This window comes from Bos taurus, chromosome 4 (genome assembly GCF_002263795.3).
Source record: "Bos taurus isolate L1 Dominette 01449 registration number 42190680 breed Hereford chromosome 4, ARS-UCD2.0, whole genome shotgun sequence".
NCBI classification, from domain to species: Eukaryota; Metazoa; Chordata; class Mammalia; order Artiodactyla; family Bovidae; genus Bos; species Bos taurus.
In genome coordinates, this window is record NC_037331.1 from 16,091,394 (window position 1) to 16,119,263 (window position 27,870).

The following is a 27,870-nucleotide window of genomic DNA, read 5'->3' on the forward strand; positions in this document are numbered from 1 at the left end:
CTAAGTATAATGACTGGTGTATTAAGTGTCAATAAGTTAGTGTTGTTCAGTTGCTAAGTCATATCCAACTCTTTGCAGCCGCATGAACTTCAGGACACCAGGCTTCCCTGTCCTTCACTATCTCCCGGGGTTCACTCAGACTCATGTCCATTGAGACAGTGATACCATCCAACCATCTTATCCTCTGCTCCTCTTGTCCTCAATCCTTCCCAGCATCAGGATCTTTTCCAGTGAGTCTGCTCTTGGTGTCAGGTGGCCAAAGTATTGGAGCTTCAGCTTTAGTCCTTCCCATGAGTATTCGGGGTTGATATCTTTTAGGATTGACTAGTTTGATCTCCTTGCAGTCCAGGGGACTCTCAAGAGTCTTCTTTTCCAACACTACAATTTGAAAGCATCAATTCTTTGGTGCTCAGCCTTCTTTATATTATAGTCCAACTCTCACATCCATACATGACTACTATAAAAACCATAGCTTTGACTACATGCACCCTTGTCAGCAAAGTGATGTCTCTCCTTTTTAATATGCTGTCTAGGTTTGTCATAGCTTTGCTTCCAAGAAGCAAACGTCTTTTAATTTTGTGACTGCAGTCAATGTCTGCATTGATTTTGGAGCCCAAGAAAATAAAATCTGTCACTGTTTCTACTTTTTCACCATCTATTTGCCATCAAGTGATGGGACCAGATACCATGGTTTTCGTTTCACTCTCCTCTTTCAGCATCATCAAAAGGCTCTTTAGTTCCTCTTGGCTTTCTGCCATTAGAGGGGTATTGTCTGCATATCTGAGGTTGTTGATATTTCTCCCGGCAATCTGGATTCCGGCTTGTGAGTCATCCAGCCTGCATTTCACATTACTTACATTTACTAGCAGAGGGAAAAAATAGGTGGATGTTTGGATATTGGCCGTGGCACTCTTATTTCACAACTGGAAAGGGGAACTTCCAATAGCAATTTCTTCCTCCTTTTTTCCCTCCTGTTTTCCATGGTTTTTCTTTCAGTGTTTTTGTCATTTGTCTTTCTGGTCTGATAAATCTTGCTTATTGCTGGAAATAATTAGCTTTGAGCTATTTATATATATTTTGTGAGTCATCTGCCATATATCTATTTGTTAGGGAAGAATGACGTGGTAAGCCTGACTTTTTTTTTTTAGCCTGATGGTTTTTAAATGTCTGATGGCCAGTTGAGGTGAGAGCAGCTTTTCCTTCTCTTCTTTGAATGCTGGTCTAGCCCCCTTATTCGTCTTCTCTGCAAAGTTGGGATGAGAGGAAGATTTCAGAACTTCCCATTTATCTCTTGTATTCTTTGAAGGGTAAGAAATGGAATGGTTAGATTTTTAAATGAAATTCTGCATACTTCTTTCTTTTCTCCAGATTGATGTTTTTCTTTGATATTTTATTGTTTTTTATTAATTTTCAAATTTCACAGTGTGAAACATTTAAACATGTCCAAAACGTATGTAAGATAAACTTTTACTTTATTTTTCTTCATTTCATTAAGTTTGAGTGTATGGAGTTTCATGGTCTTATGCTAGCGTCTTTCACTAAAAGTCCTTTTTATACTTATTTTTAAGAAACAGATCTGGAGTAGGTACTAACTGTTGACTTGAGCCAACGTATGATAAAGTCAACAAGTCAACTAAAATATATTAATTCTTTGCTGTTGAAAATACACATTTAAAACACTCTATCCTTTTCTTCCCTTTATGAAAGGAGTTTGGGTGGAGAGGACTTTAATCAAAGGAGTAGGTGATACATCTCAAATAGTAAATAGATATAAAAGAGAACTTTCAGTTTTACCACTCTGATCAGAAGCTCATTTCCTGACCAAAAGTCATACTTTGTACAGCTCTTTGGGTTTCCTGTGCCCTTGTTGAAGAGCTCGCTGTTGAAGTTTGTTTAAGAAGTGGTAGTTGTTGGAACAATTTTGGACAGGGGAAGCTTTTCTTGAAATGGAAGCAAGTCTAAAGATCTTGGCCTCTTAGATTGCATTCCAGGGACCTGAATTGTTAAGTTTTATGAAGCTGGTCCCCAACTGGCACTTGAGTAAGTTTATAAAGATTCTATCTTGTTCAGGATCTCCATTACTTTTTCTTTCAGCCATTAGGTAATTAAAAGATGATTTTTCTAATCCTAGAGTTGAACTGTCCACATGATAGGAGTCATGTTCCTAGTTGAGGGAGTAATATTTTTGGTTGCCAAAGGAATATACTCATATGTATTGATGAAAAATTTAAATACATAGCTAAAATACAGTATTTACTATTTTATTGAACAATATTTACTATTTTACTCATCAATTTCAAATACTACCACTAAAATTAACAGAAAACTCAAAGTTCTCCTTATTAATTTTTAAGAATGTATCCATTTAAATCAAAAGTAGAAGGTAAATAGCAAAGAGCTTCTCCATACTCCTGTTGCCCATGTACCAGTTTCTTCCCATTACCAGAAATGTTTAACAGTTAACAAATCAACTGCTTTCCCTTTATCTCTCCCCTTACCTTTACCCCTAAACTAGCTCTAGGTAGAGTTGTGAAATAGGTCGTATTTATTTGAAACAACCTTCTTAGCCTGTCTTCTTGTCCTTTGTTGTCTGGTACATTGTTTCTCAACTTTTTATATCCTAAAATCCATCAATTCTCTATCAAAAATCCTATGATATTAGAAAGACATTTAAGAATGTCTTAAATGTTAAGAGTTAAGAATTTAAGAACTGGGTCATAGTTAAGGGTGTATGTAGTATGGGAAAGCAGTATGCCTTTCAGGTTGTTAATAACTTGGCATACATTTTTGAATAAATGATTGGCATAAAATACATCATGTTTCCTGTAGGAAACATTAGTGTAAACCAAGTGAAAATAAGTTTTTATGCTGTTGAGATTCTTAAAGCTTTTGGGGGTAACACTAGTTGGTGAAGCACAGTAAGTGGGACATAGCAGATGTTAATCAATGTTACCTGCCTTTGTACTGGAATCTATAGTATTTCATTCTTTAAATATAATAATACTGAATTGAGTGGACAGTATTACTAGTGTCAATAATTGATTGTGCAGTTACGAACATTAAGCCTGGATTGGTCAGAAATGGCGTAGAAATGGTGCAACTAACTCCAGGGCATGCTCAGACTCACAAACTCAGTAAGCAGTTCGTGGTAGGTCAGGATTCATTCAGTCAGAAGTAGCTTTTGTTTTCTCTTGTGCAGTCTTACAAGTAAGAAATGGTATTTCAGATTTATAGGTCCAGGTATGGGAGAGTAGACTTTTATTGCTACAGAAACTCCTGCTTCCTTTCTCATTACTAATGTATTCCGTTGATGATATTCATGTCATCATCGGTTGAGCACTATTAGCTTTTATGACTTCAGAATGGTATGGAAATATTTTTGGCAGGTATCTAGTCAGTATTAGTATTTCTGATATATCTTGTCAGTCACCTGTGTTGCTGATTTTCTGTCAAGTATAAGAGATTAAAAAACATTAAAAGATACTAAAAAGCAATAAAAGTTATTTATCTCTTGGATAATACTGAGGCACTTATAGTCAAGTATGTTTGTCAAATATATATATTTTTAAGTGTTTGGAAATACTACTTTTAAAAAAGTAAAATTGCTCTTGTTATTTACAAGTGGAATTAGTTTTTTGAAACTCAGCAACCAAAGCAAATTGCAACTGAAAAAATTGCAACAGTAAAGAATGAATGTTTTAGTAATGCTCTCTAAAAACTGAGAATTAGTTGGCTTTAAATTTATCCACAATAATAGTAATAAAACTTGTCACAATGTGTATTATTAAGTATAAATACCAAATAATAAGTTAAAATATTCTTTATAATTTTAATTCCTCATATGACTGTCTCCTTTTGGTTAAAACAGAAACCGGTTGTTTATCAAGAGTCTATTTAGTAACTGTTTCTGTAAGAAGTCAGAGATTAGCATTTTTGATATATAGTTTACTTTGTTACATTATTTCCTTTGTTAAATGTTCTTGCAATGATTTGAGAAATGTTCTTGCAATGATTTGAGAAACCTGACTGGATAGAATACTAATGTATTCCTCCTACCCTTTTCTATGACATTACTAGTGCCTCAGTGTGATTTGAAACTTGGCAAGAAGAGTATGATAGAAAATACTAATTATTTTTGAGAAAATACAAGCAATGCTTGGGACTTTCAGGTTTAGCAATACAGGGCTTTTTTAAAATTGAAAAATGAGATTGATTTATAATTTCCTCTTTTACATAATTATTTTTAATAACATTTTATTGAAGTATAATTTATATACCATACAGTTCATCTATTTAGAGTGTACAATATATGGTTCTTAATATATTCAGAGTTGTGCAAACGTTGCCATAATCAATTTTAGAACATTCCATCCAGTGAGAAAAAACACTGTGCCCATTAGCAGTGCCTCACTGTCTGGCCCCAGCCTTCCTTCCCTTAGCCACACACAGCACCGAGTCGTCTCCTTCCTCCCTGTGTGTGTGTGCGTGTTCTGAACATTGCATATCAGTGCATGCATGCATGCTCTGTTGCTTCAGTCAGTAGCCTCATACAATTTGTAGCCTTTGGTTTCTGGCGTTTTTTATTTAGTATAGTATTTTTAAGTTTCATCCATGCAGTAGCACAGTTATCAGCACTTCATTCCTTTGTTTTGCCAAATAATGTTCATGGAATGGACATGCTACAGTTTATTTGTACATTCTTGAGTTGGTGAACTGCTTCGAACATTTGCATACAAGATTTTATGTTTACATATGTTTTCATTTCTCTAGGAATTGCTGGAGCATATGGAAGCTCTATGTTAAACTTTTTCAGGAAAACATTTTTATAGATATTTTTTTCCTCCATATAATTAAAGTATAACATGAAAGACATCCAAACTGAATTACAATTTCCTGTCAATATTCTCATCAATAACTTTCCACTAATATTTCTGGGTGTTGGACATTTCACTTATCTTCAGTTTTCAGTTACTCTAAACACCTAAATATTTTGGCTTTTCTAAAGTCTCCCAACTCCATTCCCACAGCCAGTGATAAACTATGTACTGGCACTTGCAGTTGTGAGAGAACCCCAACCTATTAGTCAGAGGGACCTCTGTGTGGTGAAAAATATTTTATGGTGATGTATACTAACATCTTTACTTAACATGTAATGTGTCTTCCAAGATAGATTTGAGGTTTGCATCTAAAGTTAGAATTTCTATAAATTCTGTGTTTGACTGTCTCAGAATATACATCCACACTTACAAATTCTATAACACAGCTCTCTTATTTTTTTTAAATCCTACTTCTAATTTTGAAACAGTAGTCACTGCAGAAGATTTGGAAAATACCCAAAATCTCAAAATAAGCTACTTATAATTCTACTATCCAGATAGCTGTTTCTAACATTTTGATGTATACGCTCTTATATTTTGATTATTTACATTTAGAAAAAAATTTAAATTGCAGACCATTTAAACAATAGAGTTCAAAAAATAGAGAGTTCAGATGATATTGCAGGTAGTGTTTTATAACCTATTTAATAAATCATAACATTTTATGTCATTAAGTATTATTTTAAGTCTCTTTTTTAAAATCTTGATTTTTCTCAGTTGAAAAAAGGAATTTATAATTATCTAGAATTCTTACATATTTATATTTCGAAATATCTCTTTAAAGTCTTTTTCTCTTTGTGTGTATTTGGTTACTAAAGTGGGATTACAGTCTGTATAGTGTGTTTTCTTGTATTGTAAGACTGTTCCACAATTTTTCTTTTCTCTGTTTGTAGACATTTATTTCCACTGCTTCTCTTGGTGTGCATTTCAGATTAGTTTTTAGAGGTACATTTACTATGAATATTCTTAAGATTTTGGGCACATTTATGATTGCTTTTATTCAAATTAACATTTCTTACAGATCAGGCAAATACTTTTATCATGTATAACATAGGTGTAATAGTTGATTTCTATGGTATTTCCTGTTTTTAAAAATTGCAATCCAGAGATACACCACCAACACCTCCATCATCTTAAGAACTTGAAACAGAAATATAACTTAACTCTTCTGAATAAGTTCCCTGGCTAATAATCTAGAAAATCACAAACCATTACTACACAGGCTTTTATTCAGGTGTGTGTGGAACACTTTTAAGCCTAAATATACATGGATTTTATACATTTTTGTAATCTAACAGAATGAGCACATAACTTAGTATGTAGCTGGAGCATGATGAAAAAATCTGAGTGTGTAACTGCTCTCACTGAATTCCTAAAGCTCTTGTTTTTAGCCAGACTCTTCCTTTTGTACACTTCTTAACTAGTGAAGAGACTATTTATGTTTATATTTGGTTATAAAACTATATAAACTTATATACAGTTACTGGGAAAGTGAACCATAATATTATAGTCACAGTCTTTTTGTGCTGTATTTTTTAATGCTTCATCAGGATAGTCTTTTCAAAGTTTTTAAAAAGTTAAAAAAATTTATTAGTCAAAAGAAAACCAAATCTCTCAAAGACATATTTATGAAGAATGAGAGGTTTGTCATTTTCTATTTTAAAAACTTTTCTGTACCTTAAAATCAGATTATAATCTTAATTATTAATTTAATATCATTGATTTTTCAAGTAATTCCATTTCTTTTCTTGTCAGGTTTATTAGTACCATAATGTTAAGTATCTATTTAAGTAAAGTAAAAACAATTAGCAGTTAGTAATCATATTTCTGTAATACACTATAAACTATAGTAAATTTTTAAGACTAAATTTAAACCACACAAAAAATACAGATTTTAAAGTTTTACATAGGACTTAAAGTAAGTTTTAAGTAAGATTAAGAGAATTTTCTGAAGTGATTCGCTTTTTCTTTCTTTTTTTTTGGTGAGATTTTTGGAACTGACTCTAGGCTCTTGCATATTGAAAAAGAATATTTTCACATGTGTATACCTGTGGCGGATTCATTTTGATATTTGGCAAAACTAATACAATTATGTAAAGTTTAAAAATAAAATAAAATAAAACAAAAACAAAAAAGTGAAAAAAAAAAAGAAAAAGAATATTTTGCTAGGAGTTAGTTTGATCCGTTTTGAAGTTGAGAAAGCAGGAAAGCATATTCACCCTTGATAGTCTGTGAATACAGATATGAATAGCAAAAGTACCCATTGTTCATATCTAATAAAAGACCCTTATCCAAAATATGCAAACACCTTTTAAAACTCAACAAGAAGAAAACAAACTAGCTGATTAAAAAATGGGCCAAGACCTTAACAGACAGGTCACTAAGGAAGATGTGCACACCGTGAACAAGCATATGAAAAGGTGTTCCACAGTATAGGTTATTAGGGAAATGCCAGTTGAAATGAGGTACTCCACACTGATATCTACTAGAATGGTCAAAACCCAGTACTAACAGCACCAGATGCTGAGCAGAATGCAGAGCAACAGGAACTGTCATATGTTGTTGGTGGAAATAAAAGAAGTGGTACATCCACTTTGGAAGATGTTTGGCAGTATCTTACAAAACTAAATATACTCTTAGCTTTATAGGCCAGCATTCATGTTCCTTGGTATTTACCCAAAGAAGTTGAAAACTTAGAAAAACCTGCATACAGATGTTTACAGCAGCTTTATTCATAATTGCCAAACTTGGAAGCAACCAAAATATCCTTCAGTAGGTGAATGAATGAATGAACTAGATCCCACATGCCACAACTAAGAGTTCGCATGCCGCAATTAAATACCCCACGTGCTGCAATGAAGATCGAAGATCCTGCGTGTTGTAACTAAGACCTGACGCAGCCAAGAAATATTTTTTTAAAACAGCATGGAGGAACCTTTAATGTATATTACTAAGTGAAAGAAGCAACTCTGAAAAGGCAACCTACTATATGATTCTAACTACCTGACATTCTGGAAAAGGCAAAACAGTGGAAAGAGTAAAAAGATCGATGGTTGTCAGGGGTTTGGAGATGGGGAGGAATTAATAGAGCACAGAGGATTTTTAGGGCAGTGAAAATAACTCTGTATGTATGGAGAAGGCAATGGCACCCCACTCCAGTACTCTTGCCTGGAAAATCCCATGGATGGAAGAGCCTGGTGGGCTACAGTTCCTGGGGTCACAAAGAGTAGGACGCGACTGAGTGACTTCACTTTCACTTTTCACTTTCATGCATTGGAGAAGGAAATGGCAGCTCACTCCAGTGTTCTTACCTGGAGAATCCCAGGGACAGGGGAGCCTGGTGGGCTGCCATCTATGGGGTTGCACAGAGTCGGACACGACTGACGCGACTTAGCAGCAGCAGTAGCAGCAGCAGCATGGTACTATAATGATGGATACGTGTCATTATATATTTTTCCAAACCCATAGAACACACATCACCAAGAGTGAACTCTAAATGTAAACTATGGACTCTGGGTAATAATGATGTGTCAGTGTGGGTTCATCAGTTATAACAAATGTCCCACTCTGTAGGGATAGCTGTGCATTTGTGGAGGTGAAGGGTACATAGAAAATCTCTGTAATGTCTCTCAGTCTGTCTGTTAGCCTAAAACTGGTCTTTAAAAATAGTCTTAAATACAAATGTGTAGTCCTGTGCAGTAGGATTATTTTTTGTTTATTTCACTCAGAGAAGCAGCATTCATCACACAGGAAACCAAGATAGTAGACTGGCTAAGGGGGTCCTTAAAGCTTCATGGGCTGGACTTTGTGTGATTCTGAGAGGTAAAATTTTAAAATGGCCTCTTCCACCTATAGGTATCCTTTTGATGTAGAGGGGATTTTTTTTTTTTTTTTTGCCAACCAAGGTTCATTTTCTCTCCCCAAGTAGTTTAAGTGGAGGCAGCTAGAAAGGAAGAATCCTCATAAGTATGTGGGCTGAAAAGCAAGCTGTTATATATAATACCACTCATTGAGGATTATGTTTCTTTTGTTTCTTTCCAGGTTGCCTGGAAATGTTAGTAAGTGTAAAATAAGTGTTCTAGGATCATATAAGTAAGAGAGAGTATGTGAAAATGAAAGTTATTCAGTTGTGTCTGACTCTTTGTGACCCCATGGATATACAGTCCATGGAATTCTCCAGACCAGAATACTGAAGTGGGTAGCCATTCCCTTCTCCAAGGGATCTTCCCAACCTAGGGATTGAACCCAGGTCTCCCACATTGCAGGCAGAATCTTTACCAGCTGAGCCACCAGGGAAGCCCAACTGGGGTGGGTAGCCTATCCCTTTTCCAGTGGATCTTCCCAAACCAGGAATCAAACCCAGGGGTCTCCTGCATCGCAGGCGGATTCTTTACCAGCTGAGCTACAAAGGAAGCCCGTAAGAGAGAGTAAGTAAAGCAGGTTAAAAAAAAAAGTTATTTGTGTATGTGTGTTTGTGTATTTGAGTTTTGAAATGCTAATTGCATTGTTACACTGAATAGACAGATATAGTATATAATATTTCCCAAATTTGTTTGACCATGGGATTCTTCTTTCATAAGTTTTTTACTAAAATCCAGGACATAAGTAGGACAGTTCATAAAATTCTACTCTAGATTAATGGACGGAATAACAGGCCAGTTGGAAAAGAATCTCTTGCTGGCATGAAAGCAAATACCTTTTGCTACTTTGTGTTGTTTTCCTAATTCAAATGGTAAAATACTTCTCATGTACTCAGTCTTAACAAATTAGATACAAATTAACTCATCCTCTGTGGCTTCAGAAGCATAATTATAGATTAGAAGACCAAGTGGCCATCTTTGGTTTTGGTTTGATTTGAATAACTTGTTAAAAATCAATGATTTTTAAAACACTGCACTCAACAGAACTTTCTGCAGTGGTAGAAATGTGCTATATCTGTGCTGTTCTGTATGGCAGTCAGTAGCTACATGTGGTTATTAAGCATGTAAAATGTGCTAGTGAGGCCAAGGAACTGAATTTTCTGTTTTATTTTTGTTAATTTAAATTATTACATGTGGCTAGTAGCTTCTGTTTTGGACAGTGCAGTCTTTAGAATATATTTGTATATATGTGCAATTAAAATGAAATAATTCTTTTTTGGAAAAGCTGAAACTGATGAATATACTTAAATAATTTATATTCATGTCATTTTATAGCCACATGATTGAAAGAATTCTCCCAGTGGTTTTGTACTTAAAAAAATTATGTAATTTACTAGATAGATTTCAGGACCATAAATTTTTTTTTTTCATAAATATTTTTTTACAGTTATTTTTTATGTATTTCTTTTGTATAAGCAGTACTACATTCCAAATGATCAAAAGGGTTTCACATTCAGTTGAAGAAAAGAATGACAATAGGAAGGAAGAAGGTACCCTCAGATGAGACCCCAGATTTAGTTTCATTTGCCATTGGTGTGCTGGCCAGAACTGAGGCATCTGCAGAATTTTTCCAGTTATTGATTTATCTCTAAGTTGGAGATACAGTTTATATAAATATCCTTTGAAAAAATTAGAGCTTACAAAATGAAAATAGTGTTATAAATGTTATTGTTAAATAATTATGGAACATATCAGAAATTTGACTCATTTTCTGCAAATATACTTTTGAGTTTTAAACATTGATCCTTAGTCATTTGATATCATCTGATTTTGGGTTAGAATAATGCCTGTGTTTGGTAGAAAGGCAAAAGTATTAAGGCATGTAGATTCTCAAAAGAAAAGTTTGACTAAAACTATCATAATTGAATAATTTTAGAATAAATTGTTAAAGATATAACTACTTAGGGATTAATTTCAGAGTAGTTTTTCTTATCTAACACTGAGATTAGGAAATTTTAATAACCAGTTATTTGCAAGCAGCTTATTTAATATATTAATAATACCGCTTTGCACATGCCAGCTGAATAAAATATTTTACTCAATAATATGACTAAATAGTTTCACTTTAGTATTGAACTCTTAAAGCAGTTTATATGTATTTTTATTCAACTAGCATTCAGTTGTTACTGGTTTTATTTTGGAGTATCATTACTTTTTTTTTTTTTGGAGTATCATTACTTTTAAGAGCTGGTAATTATTTAAAAAGTTGTCCACAAGCATTTTGAATTGTATAGAACTGATGGCTTCCTCATAAGAAGTTGTGCATTATGTAGAGTCACAGATGTAGCCTCAATATAAATCATGAATTTTAGGTACATAATAAAAAATAATTTTAAAGCTATATATATTTATATTTATGTGTGATAATCAATGCCCTTTGTCTGTCTTAAAATAGTGGTTTTAATGTTCCCTAAGTTGCAAAAATCTTCTCATATATTAAAGATGATAGTTTTACTATTTTTCATTTTTAATACAACCAGTAAACGACCTTACTATGTGGCAATTAATCTTTTATGGTATATTTGGATGAAGTGTGTATTATGGATTAAATCACTCAAAATGTTGTTTTAGGTAAAAGCAATTCTGTTTACTGACATGTAGCTCAGTTTCTGTTTGTTTTTTAAGACGCACTGCTTTAAATTGTAGTCAGTTTACAAAGGATTAATTTCCAGAGTAAACAAGCAGCTCATACAGCTCAATACCAGAAAAACAAACAACCCAATCAAAAAGTGGGAAAAAGACCTAAACAGACATTTTTCCAAAGAAGACATACAGGTGGCTAACAAACACATGAAAAGATGCTCAACATCTCTCATTATTAGAGAAATGCAAATCAAAACCACAATGAGATATCACCTCACACCAGTCAGGATGGCCATCATCAAAAAGTCTACAAACAATAAATGTTGAAGAAGATGTGGAGAAAAGGGAACCCTCTTGCACTGGTGGTGGGAATTTAAATTGATACAGCCACTATGGAAGACTTAAAAAACTAGGAGATTGCTTTAAAAGCTAGGAATAAAAGCACCATATGACCCAGCAATCCCACTCCTAGGCATATACCCTGAGGAAACCAAAATTGAAAAAGACACATATACCCCAATGTTCACTGCAGCACTATTTACAATAACTGGAACATGGAAGCAACCTAGGTGTCCACCAACAGATGAATAGATAGAGAGCTGTGGTACATATACACATGGAATATTACTCAGCCATAAAAAGGAGCACATCTGAGTCCGTTCTAATGAGGTGGATGAACCTAGAGCCTATATAACAGAGTGTAGTAAGTCAGAAGGAGAAAGATACATATCATATACTAATGCATATATATGGAATCTAGAAAGATGGTACCAAAGGATTTATTTACAGGGCAGCAGTGCAGAAGCAGACATAGAGAACAGACTTATGGACACAGGGGTTGGGGAGGAGGGAAAAGGCGAAATGTATGGAGAGAGTAACATGGAAACTTACATTTTGATATGTAAAATGGATAGCCAACGGGAATTTGCTGTATGACTCGGGGAACTCAAACAGGGGCTGTGGTAACAACAACCTAGAGGGGTGGGATGGGGAGGGAGGTGGTAGGGAGGCGACATATGTATGCCTATGGCTGATTCATGTTGATACGTGGCAGAAAATAACAAAATTCTGTAAAGCAATTATTCTTAGCAAAAACAAGAGCAAATATTATAGTCAATTTAGCCTAATCTTTTCCTCTTTTTATAACAACATATTTTTATATAAACATGCTTGATGTTTTTCAAAAACAGTACTACCTATCAATAGATATTTGACATAGAGGTAATCTGTAAGCCCACTGCTTCTAAACACATTCTGTTGATTTTACTTCTATTTTATGTAATAAAAATACCATTTCATAATTAGCTTGCCTTTTCTCTTTAAAAAAAAATACCAATATGCATATTTCACAGTTCTCTTTGAATTTGATAACTTTAAGTTATTGCTGCTGCTGCTGCTAAGTCGCTTCAGTCATGTCCGACTCTGTGCGACCCCATAGATGGCAGCCCACGAGGCTTCCATCCCTGGGATTCTCCAGGCAAGAACACTGGAGTGGGTTGCCATTTCCTTCTCCAGTGCATGAAAGTGAAAAGTGAAAGTGAAGTCACTCAGTCGTGTCCGACTCTTAGCGACCCCGTGGACTGCAGCCTACCAGGCTCCTCCGTCCATGGGATTTTCCAGGCAAGAGTACTGGAGTGGGTTGCCAGTGCCTTCTCCGTTAAGTTATTAATGTTGATGTAAAAAGCCAAATGTTTTGAGTAACACTACTCAGAGACATCTTAGATTGACTGTATCTAAGTTAGAATAATAAACATTTCACAGGGTCATGAAAATCCTAGCTTTTAAGGTTTTTAGTATTTAGTATAACCCCATAATTGATATGTGCTAATATGTTTGAGTTGCTATGAGATTAAGGAGTAGAGACAAAATTCCTCATTTTTTATTTGTTTCTTTTTTAAAGACACCTAGTTGTTGGGCAGAAGAAGGTGCAGAAAAGAGATCACATCAGCGTTCTGCATCATGGGGGAGTGCTGATCAACTGAAAGAGGTAAGTTACTTCTGTTTCCAGTCTGTAACATGCTCTGGTCCTAGCAAATTCTTAACTATTTCCTGAATGTAATGATACTTCCTGTATTTGTGATAAACTTACCTCTTTCAGAGTTTTAAGGGTTGCTTTCCACTTTTTGGTGAATAATTCTGAGTTTACATCATTTGTGCCCTTCATATTTTTATGAATATTTCTTATGTACTCACTGAGATTTTTTTGCCTTTCCAGAATGAAGTCTGATTTTATGTAATTTTATCTTGTTCATTTTAGTTATTTTTTCCCCCATTTCAGCGTTCTTGTTCTTGAATCACAGCAACTAGAACTATAGATCACAGTTTTTACAAAGGTACGATAAAGTTAGAGACACTTAAAGTTGAAAGATCATCTAGTCCATCTCCTATATAAATACTTGTATACTTATAGTTGATTCACACTGTTGTACTCCAGAGACCAACACAACATTATAAAGCAATTATCCTCCAATCAAAAATAAAAAAGAACAAAGCACTCCTTAGAAAATGTTCATCTGGTCTATTATAGTCATTCTCAGTGAAAAAGCTCATCACTTTGCAAGGGAACCAAACCAGTTCAGTTGTTGCAGCTTAAGTTGTTAACTAGTTTATTTTGTATATTGAACTTAAAATTATACCCCTAAGTTTTGACTCTGCCCTCTGCATCAATATTGAAAAAGTATAATTTAAATATTTGAAAGGCTTGCAGTATGTCATTTTCCTCCAGGATAAACATTGACATTTCTCTCAAGTACATTTCATATGATGGTTTCCATACCTCTTAGTATCATTTTCTTATACTTTAGGTATCAGTATTTCTCATGTACTGTGGTATCTGGACTGAACAGATATAATAGTCTATTCGCATAGTCTGTTGCCTATAACTGTGTTACATTTTTAGTTGCTTCATTACATTATTGATGTAGAGAAATCCTCAGCTCCTATCCATGCCACATACAAACACACATGCACAAAATCAATTTTTACCAACAGCAACAAAAAAGGAAGCTAACTCCAGTATATCTAGTTTAAGATAGGCATTGACTATATATATACATGCATAGACTATTGAGTGATATTGAATAAAAAGTAAATTTGCTCTTTTATCTCACAGGTAAATATAATCTTAAAGCTATAGCCAGGATTTGGTGTAGTTGAACTTTGGACTACAGCAGTTCATGATATACCCTATTAAAAAGGAATGGCTGACATGACGGAGTGAGAGATTTAATTACTCTCCTCACAAAAGAATAATAAAGCTGGACAAAATAATCAAAACAAATTCAGCACTCTGGAAATCAATCAAATTAAGAAACCTTATTCATGGAAAGTACTGAACTCCTCAGGGTAAGAATAACACAAGTTTGTGGTGTTCTTACTTGGTGCTGCGCTTCTTTCCCTATTCCTCATCTCCAACTTTGCAGATGTGGTATTTCAGCCAGGACGGGGCAGGCCTTGAAAACCAGAAGCTTTGCTGCCCCTGCTGGAGAGAGAACCTTGCTAAGGGAGTATTACAGAGTAAAATAATGTTCTTAGTTGCAAAGTAGGAAGGACCTATGGCTCTGCTGATCTGAGATTGTGGGGTGATTTCTGGCAAGCCCAGACTCACAGAGTGGCAGGATTTTATAGAGAGTTCTAGGAAGTCAGACAGTCTTGGAGGCTTGATAAGTTCACCCCATATCCCAGGTTGACTGGAGGCTGTAGAATAGTGTAGCAGAATATCAAATGGGCCCAAGTCACCCACTTCTCAGTGGGTAGTATAGCTTAAGAATAAGCGGAAATGAGACCAAACAGGCCCAGTGGTAATAAAATCTGAGGCCAGCTTGTAAAAGGCCCAAGTTTTGAATGCACTCCTCATTCCACACACAAACCTCATTCAGATATACACACATCCTGAGAGTGGAAGCTTTATTGGACTGAGATGTTTGAGTAAAATGTCTGAATAGTGTTTGCTAAACAGTAAGGTGACACTGGTGGAGAAGGCAATGGCACCCACTCCAGTACTCTTGCCTGGAGAATCCCATGGATGGAGGAGCCTGGTGGGCTGCAGTCCATGGGGTCGCTAAGAGTCGGACACGACTGAGCGACTTCACTTTCACTTTTCACTTTAATGCATTGGAGAAGGAAATGGCAACCCACTCCAGTGTTCTTGCCTGGAGAATCCCAGGGACGGCAGAGCCTGGTGGGCTGCCGTCTATGGGGTTGCACAGAGTCGGACATGACTGAAGCGACTTAGCAGCAGCAAAGAGTCAGACACGACTGAAGTGACTTAGCAGCAGCAGCAGCAGCAAGGTGACACTGGAGACCACTTAAAAAGGTATGAAAAAGCCAGTCTTAGAAAAATGAAGGGACAGGAGAAATGGAGGAGAGATGTCAGTGGCCACATATTGTGGGGAAAACAGACTTTTAGTCTATCAACTGCTCTCAAACAAAATCAGAATCTAGTTGCTCCAATATATTATCTAAAATGTCCACATTCAACAAAAAATTTAGACATATGAAAGAGACAAGAGAGGATTACCCATACTTGAGGAACTATGCCTGAAGAACTACGGACGGAGGTTTGTAACATTATACAGGAGGTGGTGATCAAAACCATCCCTAAGAAGAAGAAATGCAAAAAAGGCAAAATGTCTCAGAAGGCCTTACAGATAGCTGAGAAAAAAAAAAAGAAGCAAAAGGCAAAGGAGGAAAGGAAAGATATATCCATCTGGATACAGAGTTCCGAAGAACAGCAAGGAGAGATAAGCAAGCCTTCCTCAGTGATCAATAGAGGAAAACAATAGAATGGGAAAGACTACAGATCTCTCCAAGAAAATTAGAGATACCAAGGGAACATTACATGCAAAGATGGGCACAATGAAGGACAGAAATGGTATGGACCTAACAGAAGCAGAAGATACTAAGAAGAGGTGGCAAGAATATGCAGAAGAACTATACAAAAAAGATCTTAAACCCAGATAACCACAGTGGTGTGATCACTCACCTAGAGCCAGACATCCTGGAATGTGAAGTCAAGTGGGCCTCCCTTAGGAAGCATCAATATGAACAAAGCTAATGGACATGATGGAATTCCAGCTGAGCTATTTCAAATCCTAAAAGATAATGCTGAGAAAGTACTGCACTCAATATGCCAGCAAATTTGGAAAACTCAACAGTGGCCACAGAACTGGAAAAGATCAGTTTTCATTCCAATTCCAGAGAAAAGCAATGCCAAAGAATGTTCAAACTACCACACAATTGCACTCATCTCACACGCTAGCAAGGTAATGATCAAAATTCTCCACGCTAGGCTTCAACAGTACATGAACCAAGAACTTCCAGATGTTCAAGCTGGATTCAGAAAAGGCAAAGAAACCATAGATCAAACTGCCAACATCCGTTGGATTATTGAAAAAGCAAGAGAATTACAGAAAAACATCTGCTTCATTGACTATGCTAAAGCCTCTGACTGTGTGGATCACAACAAACTGTGGAAAATTCTTCAAGAGATGGGAATACCAGACCACCTAACCTGCCTTCTGAGAAATCTGTATGCAGGTCAAGAAGCAACAGTTAGAACCTGACATGGAACAATGGACTGGTTCCAAATTGGGAAAGGAGTACATCAAGGCTGTATATTGTCACCTTGCTATTTAACTTATATGCAGAGTATATCATGCAAAATGCTGGACTGGGTGAAACACAAGCTGGAATCAAGACTGCAGGGAGAAATATCAATAACCTCAGGTATGCAGATACCACCACCCTTATGGCAGAAAGTGAATAGGAACTAAAGAGCTTGATGAAAGTGAAAGAGGAGAGTGGAAAAAGCTGGCTTAAAACTCAACGTTCAAAAAACAGCGATCGTGGCATCCGGTCCCATCACTTCATGGAAAATAGATGGGGAAACAGTGGAAATAGTGACAGACTTTATTTTCTTGAGTTCCAGAGTCACTGAAGGATGGTGACTGAAGCAGTGAAATTAAAAGACGCTTGCTCCTTGGAAGAAAAGCTATGACAAACCTAGACATCATATTAAAAAACAGAGACCTTACTTTGCCGTCAAAGGTCCATATAGTCAAAACTATAGTTTTTCCATGAGTCATGTATGGATGTGAGAGCTGGACTATAGAGAAAGCTGAGGGCCACAGAATTGATACTTTGAAGTGTGGTGTTGGAGAAGACTCTTGAGAGTCCCTTGGACTGCAAGGAGATCAAACCAGTCAATCCTAAAGGAAATCAATTGTGAGTACGCATTGGAAGGACTGATGCTGAAGCTGAAGCTCCAATAATTTGGCCACCTGATGTGAAGAGCTGACTCACTGGAAAAGACCCTGATGCTGGGAAAGATTGAAGGCAGGAGGAAAAGGGGACGACGGAGGGTGATATGGTTGGATGGCATCACCGACTCAATGGACATGAGTTTGCACAACCTCTGGGAGTTGGTCATAGACAGGGAAGCCTGGCATGCTGCAGTCCATGGAGTCGCAAAGAGTCAGACATGAGTAAGTGACTGAACTAAAATGATTCTTGAGGGATAAAAAACAGTCAGTAGAAACTGTATCTAAGTGTCTCCATATGTTGGATTTAGCAGACTGAAACATCAAAGCCCCTATTATAAGTACGTTCAAAGAACTAAAGAAAACCATGTTTAAAGCATTAAAGGGAAGTAGGACATCTATGACTCAATGAATAAAGAATATCCACAAAGATGCAATTATTAGGAAAAAATATACAAAACTCTATAGAGCTAAAATGTGTAGTAACTAAAATTAAAAATTCACTAGATGAACTTGGTAGAAAATTTGAGATGGCAGAAGAATCAGTGAGTTTCAGTACAGGTCAATAGAATACTCTCAAAGAGCAGAGAAAAAGATGGAAGAAAAGTCAGAAGAGCCTCAAAGGGAAACATTCCTGTGGGGAAACATTAAGTTCATATGTATACACAAAATGGAGATGGAGGAGAGGAGAGGGGAGAGGAGATAAGTTTGAAGAAATAATGACAGAAAACTTTGCAGATTTGATGAAAAACAATCTATGAATTCAAGAAGCTCAACAAACCCCAAGTACAAAAACAAAAAACTACACATAGACACATCATAGTTAAACTGCTGAAAGCCAGAGGAAAAGAGAAAATCTTGAAACTGGAAGAAAAAAATGACACGTTACAGTAGGGGACCAATAATACCATAATGGCTGATTTTTTTTATCAGAATTGTGATAAATACGGTTTCTAGTGAAACCGTAAAGCGGGACATATTCAAAGTGCTAAAAGAAAAAATATCAACCAAGTATTCTATATTCAGAAAACCTTTAAAGGTGAAATAAAGTATTCTGAGATAAAGATTCACAGAATTTCCTGCTACTAGGCTGTCTTACTCTTCATACAGTTCATGGGGTTCTCAAGGCAAGAATACTGAAGTGGTTTGCCATTCCCTTCTCCAGTGGACCACATTCTGTCAGACCTCTTCACCATGACCCGCCCGTCTTGGGTGGGGTCGCAAAGAGTCGGACTGAGCGACTGAACTGAACTGAGGCTGTCTTACAAGAAATACTGAAGGTACTGACTCTAGCTTAATTCAAATTGATAGGAAAATTTGAAGAGTGTTGGGTATGGCAAATATGTGAGTAAATATAAAACAACCTGTAGATACATTTTTCTCATTTTTCTACCTATTTACAACACAAGATTACATGAAACAATAATTATAATACTATTATGCTGGGTGTATAACATATACATTAAATATAACAGTAATAACACAAAAGAGGACAAGGGAAAAGACATATTTTAGAATATAGATTCCCATTTACTGGAATTAAATATTATTTTGAAGTAGACTATAATAAATTATCTGGTCCCATCACTTCATGGGAAATAGATGGGGAAACAGTGGAAACAGGGTCAGACTTTATTTTTCTGGGTTCCAAAATCACTACAGATGGTGACTGCAGCCATGAAATTAAAAGATGCTTACTCCTTGGAAGGAAAGTTATGACCAACCTAGATAGCATATTCAAAAGCAGAGACATTACTTTGCCAGCAAAGGTTTGTCTAGTCAAGGCTATGGTTTTTCCTGTGGTCATGTACGGCTGTGAGAGTTGGACTGTGAAGAAGGCTGAGCGCCAAAGAATTGATGCTTTTGAACTGTGGTGTTGGAGAAGACTCTTGAGAATCCCTTGGACTGCAAGGAGATCCAACCAGTCCATTCTGAAGGAGATCAGCCCTGGGATTTCTTTGGAAGGAATGATGCTAAAGCTGAAACTCCAGTACTTTGGCCACCTCATGCGAAGAGTTGACTCATTAGAAAAGACTCTGATGCTGGGAGGGATTGGGGGCAAGAGGAGAAAGGAACGACAGAGGATGAAATGGCTGGATGGCATAACTGACTTGATGGACGTGAGTCTGAGTGAACTCTGGGAGTTGGTGATGGACAGGGAGGCCTGGCGTGCTGCGATTTCATGGGGTCGCAAAGAGTCAGACACGACTGAGCGACTGATCTGATCTGATAATAAATTAAAATTCTTGTTATAATCCTTAGAGCAGTTCCTGACAAAATAACGCTATATAAGAATAGGAAATATCAAAAGTAGAATGCTGATGCTGCTGCTAAGTCGCTTCAGTCGTGTCCGACTCTGTGTGACCCCATAGACAGCAGCCCACCAGGTTCCACCGTCCCTGGGATTCTCCAGGCAAGAACACTGGAGTGGGTTGCCATTTCCTTCTCCAATGCATGAAAGTGAAAAGTGAAAGTGAAACCGCTCAGTCATGTCCAACTCTTTGCGACCCCATGGACTGCAGCCCACCAGGCTCCTCCATCCATGGGATTTTCCAGGGAAGAGTACTGGAATGGGTTGCCATTGCCTTCTCCCCAAAAGTAGAATAAAACGATACAATAAAAAATATCACAAAAGAAAGCACCTAGAGGAGGAAGAGACAAGTAAAAAAGATGTGACACAAGTAGAAAAATAGCAAAATGACAGGAATAAATCCAGTTATTTAATTACATTCAGTGAATGGAGTGAACATTCTGTTTAAAAGGCAGAGATTGTCAAATTGCATAAAAAAGCAACACTCACCTATATCTTGTCTATAAGAAACACACCTTATATTCAAAGATATGAATAGGTAGGTTGAAAATAAAAAGATGGGGAAAGCTACACAGTGAAAAGAGTAATGATGCTTTCTTATCAGATGAAATAGACTTAGACAAAAAATATTACTGAAGACAGAGACATCTCATAATTGTTTATACATCTAACAACAGTCTCAACATGCATGAAGCACAACTATGGAAGAAGAAATCATTTTGCTTAACAATGTTTGATAGAACTGGGTAGAAAACCAGCAAGGAGATAGAAGAGTTTAAACAGGATAATCAGTCAACTTGACCTAACATACATAGAAAACTGCCCATTGACTGTAGAATACACATTTTTTTCAAATTGAAGCATTTTCTGGGTTAGACCATAAATTGGGCCATAAAACAAGACTCAATAGGTTGTGAAAGACTCAAATCATGTAACAGAAAATAATCTTGTAACAAACCCAAATATTTGTCTTTTAAAGAACATTTACCTAATACCAAAAAGGAAATTTTAAATATTTGAATAAATGAAAGCAAAAAAGACAGCTTAGAATTTGTGTTTACAGATAAAGCAGTACTTCAAGGAAAAGTTATATGTAAGTGCACATATAAGACAAAGAAAATTCTCAAATCAGTACCTAAGCTTCCATCTTAAGAAACTAGACAAAGAAGAGAAAATCATACCGAAAGCAAGCAAAGGAAATGATAAAGAATATAGCAAAAACTAATGAAACAGAAAAATAAGAGAAAAGTCAATGAAATTAAAAGTTGTTTTTTTGGAAAGATGAATAAACCATTAGTTAGATTGACCAAGAAAGAAAATATACAAATTACCAAAATGAATAGTGAAAGAGGGGCCGTTACTACCAACCTTTTAGAACGTAAAGGTTTTATAAAGGAATCTTATAATCAAATGTGTGTCATCATTTATTAATAGAACATAAGATGAAATGGATAAAATTCTAGCAAGATAAGAATTACTAGAAAGAAACAAATTACCAAAACTGATTTAAGAACAAATAGAAAAATATGAGTATAAATTGTAGCAATAAAGAAATTAAGTAAGGAATTAAAAATGTTCTGCAAAAAAAATCCCAAGGTTTGATATGGTGAATTCTATCAAATATTCAAAGAAGAAACAATCCTTCAAAAGCTCTTTCAGAAAATAAAAGAGAAGGGAGCACTCCCCAATGTATTTTATCAGTCTAGAGTTATGTGATGTTGGCAGGCAAAGATACCTCAAGAAAAGAACATTTCAGATCAGTTTCTCTCTTGAACATAGATGTAGACATCCTTAACAAAATATTAGCAAACCAAATCTAGCAACTTATAAAAAGGATTATACACAAAGAGCGAGTGAGATTGGTTCTAGAAATGCAAAGTTGTTTTAAGATCCAAAATTCAATTAATGTAAATACACTATATTAATAAACTAAAGAACAGGACCACATAATTATCTCAGTAGAGTCAGAGAAAGCATTTGCCAAGCTCCAGTATCTATTCATGATTAAAAAAAAAAAATCTCTAAATAAACCAGGAATAAAAGAGAATTTTCTCTGCCCGATAAAGACCGTTTCTGAAAAACCTACAGACATCATCATATTCAATGGTGAAAGCCAGAATGCTTTCCTCCTAAGATAAGGTAGTGATGTCTACAGTCACCTTGTCACCACTTCTCTTAGTATGGTACAGGAAGTTCTAGTCAGGCAGAAAAAATGAATAAGACATTTGGGAATGGCAAAACCGTCTTTATTCACAGATATATGATCCTATATATAGAAATTCCTAGAGAACATACAAATATATAAATTACTAGAACTAATACAAGTTCAGCAGGAAAAAAAACATCAACATACAGAAATCAAGTGTTTGTCTAGGTATCAGATGTGAACAATCCCCAAATCAGAAAATAATTTATTATAGTTGAATCAAAAATATTAAAATATTTAAGAAGAAGTATAATAGAAGCAGTTAAAAATTTGTATACTGAAAACAAAACTGCTGGATAAAGTTTTTAAAAATTGAAATAACTAGAAGACTGTTCATGGATTGGAAAACTCAATATTATCATTAAGATGGTAATTCTCCTCATATTGATTTAGTGTAACCCCTGTTTTTTCGTAGGGTTTTTGTTTTTGGTAAAAATTGACAAGATGATCCTAAAATGTATGTGGAAATGAAAAGGACCTAGAATGGCAAAAGTAATTTTGAAAACAAGGAAAATTTTGGAGAACTACTTCTTATATAATTTCACTACTTCTTATAAATTTATATTAATGAATTTGGCAAAATACTAGCATAAAGAAAAAATATAGATGATTCAAAATGGTGAACCCAAGGATAAATCCTTGTATTTTATGGTCAGTTTTTAGCAGAGCTGCCAACACAACTCAGTTGAAAAGGACAGTGTTTCTAACAACTGGTACTAGAATAATTACATATCCATAGCAGGCCCACTTCTGGGCATACATCTGGAGAACAACATGAGCTGATAGGATACATGTACCCCAGCGTTCACTGAAGAGCTGTTTATGATAGCACACGGAATCAACCTAAATGTCCATTGACAGAAGAATAGATAAAGATGTGGTATATGTGTGCACACACACATGCACACACACACAATGGAATATTCCTCAGCCATTTACAAGAATGAAATAGTACCACTGGCAGCAACATGGATGGACTTAGAGACTGTCATACTGAGTGAAGGAACTCAGAGGAATATTGTATGATATGGCTCATATATAGAATCTAAAAAGAAATGATACAGATGAACTTACTTACAAAACAGAAAAAGATTCACAGACTTAAAGAATGAACTTATGATTGCAGGAGGGAAGGATAGGGGAAGGGATAGTTAGGGAGTTTGGGATGGACATGTACACACTATTACATTTTAAATGGATAGCCAACAGGGGCCTACTGTATGGCACATGGAACTCTGCTCAGTGCTGTGTGGCAGCCTGGATGGGAAGGGAGACTGGGAGAGAATGGACCCATGAGTCCATTTGCTGAGTCCCTTTTCTGTTCACTTGAAACTATCACAAAATTGTTTGTTATACAAACAATACAAAATTAAAAGTTAAAAGAAACTTAGATCCTTGACACTCACCATAGAGGGAAATGAACTCAAAATGGATCATAGTCCTGAATATAAGCTCTAAAATTTTAGATCTTCTAGAAGACCTTGGATTAGGTAAGACATTCTTAGATACAGTACCAGTAGTAAGGCCATAAAAGAAAAAAAATTGAACTTCATTTAAATGAACATTTACACTACATGACTAAAAGGATGAAAAGACAAAACCAGACAGAAATATCTGATATAGGACTTACATCCAAAATATATAAAGAACTCTTAAAAATCAATAAGAAGACAGCCCATTAAAAAAAGGGTAAGATACTTTGATAGAAATTTCTCATCAAAGATGTATGGATGGTAAATTACCACATGAAAAGGTAGTCAACATCATTTGACATTAGGCAAGCGTAGATTTAAACCTCAGGATACAACTACACACTACTACAGTGACTGTAATTTAAATGACAGATAACACCAAGTGATGGCAAGAATGAAGAGCATCCGGGACCGTCAACATTGTTCGGAAAATAAAATGTTACACCCAACTTTGAAAAACAGTTTTGACAGTTTCCTTAAAAGATAATCAGAGATACTTCCCTGGTGGTCCAGTGGTTAAGAATCTGCCCGCCAGTATAGGGGACACAGGTTCAATCCCTGATCCAAAGAGATCTCACATTCAGCAAGTAAGCCTGTGTGCCACACTGTTGAGCCTGTGCTCTGGAGCCCATGAGCCACAATCCCTGAGCCTGCGTGCTGCACCTACTGAAGAGGCTCCTGCACCTGGAACCTGTGCCCACAACGAGAGGCGCCTCCGCAAGGAGAAGCTGTGCACCGAGGCAGACAGTGGCCGCCCCGCGCTGCAGCTGGGGAAAAGCCTGCACAGCAGCAAGAATCCGTGTAGCCAAAAATGAATGAATAAAAACTTCATCAGAAATTTAGCATATAGCCCAGCAATTCTATTTCTGGGACTCTATAAGAGTCTTGAAAACACCTCTAAAAAAAAAAATAATAAAAATAGCCATTGTTTGGTAAATGGATAAAGAAAATGTCATATATTCATGCAATACCAGACTGTTCAGCAATAAAAAGGAACACTGTGATGAATTCTGATACATGCTACAGTGGGAATGAACTTCAAAAACGTTTTACTAAGTCAAGAGTCAGCACATTTTGTTTTTCTATGAAAAGCCAGATAGTAACTATTTTATGGTGTGTGGGTCACAGAGCCTCTGCTGCAGCTGCTCAGCTCCACTGCTGTAGGTGAAAGCTGCCATAGACAGTATGGAGTGTGATTATGTTCCAATAAATTGTATTTACGAAAACATGTGGCATCCTAGATTTGGCCTGCAGACTGTAGCTTGCCACTCCCTGCTAAGTGAAAGAAGCCAGATGAATAAGATTACATATTATATGGTTTCATTTATATTGAAATGCCAGAAAGGGCAAATCTATAGAGGAAATAAAGCCCATTAGCGGTTGCATGTGGCTGGGGCTAGGGTGGAGGCAGTGGTGATTGGCTGTAAATAGACTCAAAGCAAATATGGGGGGTGATGAAAAAGTCCTAAAAATTGATTCGTGATTACTTTGTGCAACTCTACAAAGTGATTACAACTTATTTAATTTTACCCTTACAATGGATGAAGTTAAGGCAATGTAAATTACACTTCAGTAAAGATTAAAAAAAAAAAGAGGAATAGACATAAAAGACTAGTAGGCTTTGCATGGTATATTCATGGTAGATTTTATATAACTGAGCCTGGAAAATGAGTATATGGGTAAAGACTACATAAAATATTAATACTTATAAAAGATGACAAAACTGGAATCTGAGGAAATTACGAAAGCCAAAACTATTAATGTTATTGAAACAGTAATATTTTTAAAATTATATGCTACTAAAATTTGTTGTTTTTTTTTTTAAAATAACTTTGACCTGCTTCCTTGTCCTGGTATCAAATTCAGCTGTATCACATCCATTCTTCCTGAGTCAGAGATATGCTCCCCACCTCAGATAGTCTGCATCTGGATTTCTGACTTCAACGTCAGTGAAAGCACCTGTATAGTCTACTTCTGCTTTGCTCCAAGCTTATAAGACTACAATGTGAAAAATGTTCAAAGAAATACCTAAATATATTTTAGCTACATTTAAGACAAGAGAACCCCCTACAGACCATGAATAGAAGGGAAATCCTTAATGATGAGTAGATGCTGATGTTATCTGACTCATAGAAATCTGGATCGTGTTGGCCAGATTTCTCTGAGTTGAGCCAAATTTAAGAAATTGTAGATTACTACACATTTTAAGGAGATGGGAATACCAGACCATTTTACCTGTCTCTTGAGAAACCTGTATGCGGGTCAAGAAGCAACAGTTAGAACCCTGGATGGAACAACTGATTGGTTCAAGATTGAGAAAGGAGTTTGGCAGGGCTGTCCGCTGTCACCCTGTTTGTTTAATCTGTATGCTGAGCACGTCATGAACAAAATGCCGAGCTGGATGAGTTACAAGCTGCAGTCAAGATAGGTGGGAGAAACATAAACAACCTCAGACGTATGGATGACACCACCTTAATGGCCGAAAGCAAAGAAGAACTAAAGAGCCTCTTGATAAGGGTGAAGGAAGAGAGTGAAAGAGCTGGCTTAAAACTAAATATTAAAAAAAAACTAATATCATGACTTCCAGCCCTATTACTTCATGGCAAATAGAGGGGGAAAAGGTGGAAGTAGTGACAGACTTCCTCTTCTTGGGCTCAAAAATCACTGCAGATGGTGACTGCAGCTATGAAATTAGAAGACATTCGCTTCTTGGCAGGAAAGCATGACAAACCTAGACTATGTGTTTAAAAGCAGAGACATTATTCTGCCGACAAAGGTCTTTGGTCTTCCCAGTGGTCACATATGGTTGTGACAGCTGGAAGGAGCACCGAAGAATTGATGCCTTCAAACGATGGTGCTGGAGAAGACTCCTGAGTGTTGCTAGGACAGCAAGGAGATCAAAGCAGTCAATCTTAAGGGAAATCAACCCTGAGTACTTGTTGGAAGGACTGATGCTGAAGCTGAAACTCTAGTATTTTGGTCATCTGATGCAAACTGTTGACTCATTGGAAAAGTCCCTGATGCTGGAAAAGATTGAGGGCAGGAGAATAGGGTAGGCATCAGAGGATGAAATGGCTGGATGGCATCACTGATGCAATGAACATGAATTTGGGCAAACTTCAGGAGATTGTGAGGGACAGGGAGGCCTGGCGTGCTGTAGTCCATAGGGTCACAAAGAGTCAGACACGACTGGGCAACTGAACAACACCACCTTTTTAGAGGGTAAAATGTGTCTTGCAAATGGGAGATTGAAACTGGGCTATATGCTTAAAGCAGGGAACTAGGACCATGTGTCTAAACAGTAAAACTAGATCTGAAGTAACTTCACCTGACACTGTTGGTGTTGTATAAAAAGAACATCTGTAAAAAAATTGAAATAGTAACCATATGCTGTGCGTGGGTATGGTGTCTGGAATAGAGCTGTACTCACATGGGGGCACAGCCCCAGTCTTCCTGATTTAAGGCTTGCTCTGAAGCTATGCACCTTTGAAACACCATAGTCTTGAGCAACCATGAAATAATATGGCAATAAAGCAGATTTTTTATCAGTTGAACTGTGAGCAAGACAGAGAGTAAAGAGTTTATAAAGGATAAAACTCCCACATACAGAGAACTTGCAAGTAAGTGTTTTAGGGTATGTAAGGAAATGTATTGCTATAAGAGAGAGTGGATACATTAAATGGGGTATATCTGGGAAAATAACACAATCCCCAAAAAGAACTTAGGATATTTAAGAATTTCAAATGAAACAGTAACTCGCAATGAGAAGAGAAGTAAGAATAGGCAGAATGATAAAGGGTCCTTTCCAAGGCATATTGGTGAAACTGAGAAGTTGGTGAAACTGAAAGTAAACTCTTCAGTGGATTAAGTTGACATAGCAGAATTGAGAATTAGTGAATCAAAAGTCTCAAATGAGAAAGTCTGGATGAGCAAATCATCTAGAATATAAAATAAAAAGACAGAAATTGACAGTTTGAATGTCTATCATTAAAAAATCTACGAACAGTAAATGCTGGAGAGGGTATGGAGGAAAGGAAATGCTCCTGTGTGTGATGTTGGTGGGAATGTGAATTGGTACAGCCACTATGGAAAACAGTATGGAGGTTCCGTAAAAAACTAAAAATAGAGCTACCATATGACTCAACAACCCCACTCCTGGGCATATATCCAGAAAAAAACAAAAACTCTAATCCAAAAAGATACATGCACCCATATGTTCATAGCAGCACTAGATAAAGCTT

The 27,870-nt window shown here is 36.3% G+C and overlaps 1 protein-coding gene across 4 annotated transcripts in view; it reads left to right on the forward strand.

Moving 5' to 3' along the window:
• Positions 1 to 27,870, forward strand: part of GLCCI1 (glucocorticoid induced 1) — a 106,765-nt gene that overhangs the window by 39,942 nt on the left and 38,953 nt on the right. For all 4 annotated transcript variants that reach the window (XM_024990990.2, XM_059885796.1, XM_024990991.2 and 1 more), the window contains exon 3: positions 13,281 to 13,367. In XM_024990990.2, coding sequence (XP_024846758.1) covers positions 13,281 to 13,367 — 87 coding nt within the window. The remainder of the gene's footprint in view (positions 1 to 13,280; positions 13,368 to 27,870) is intronic.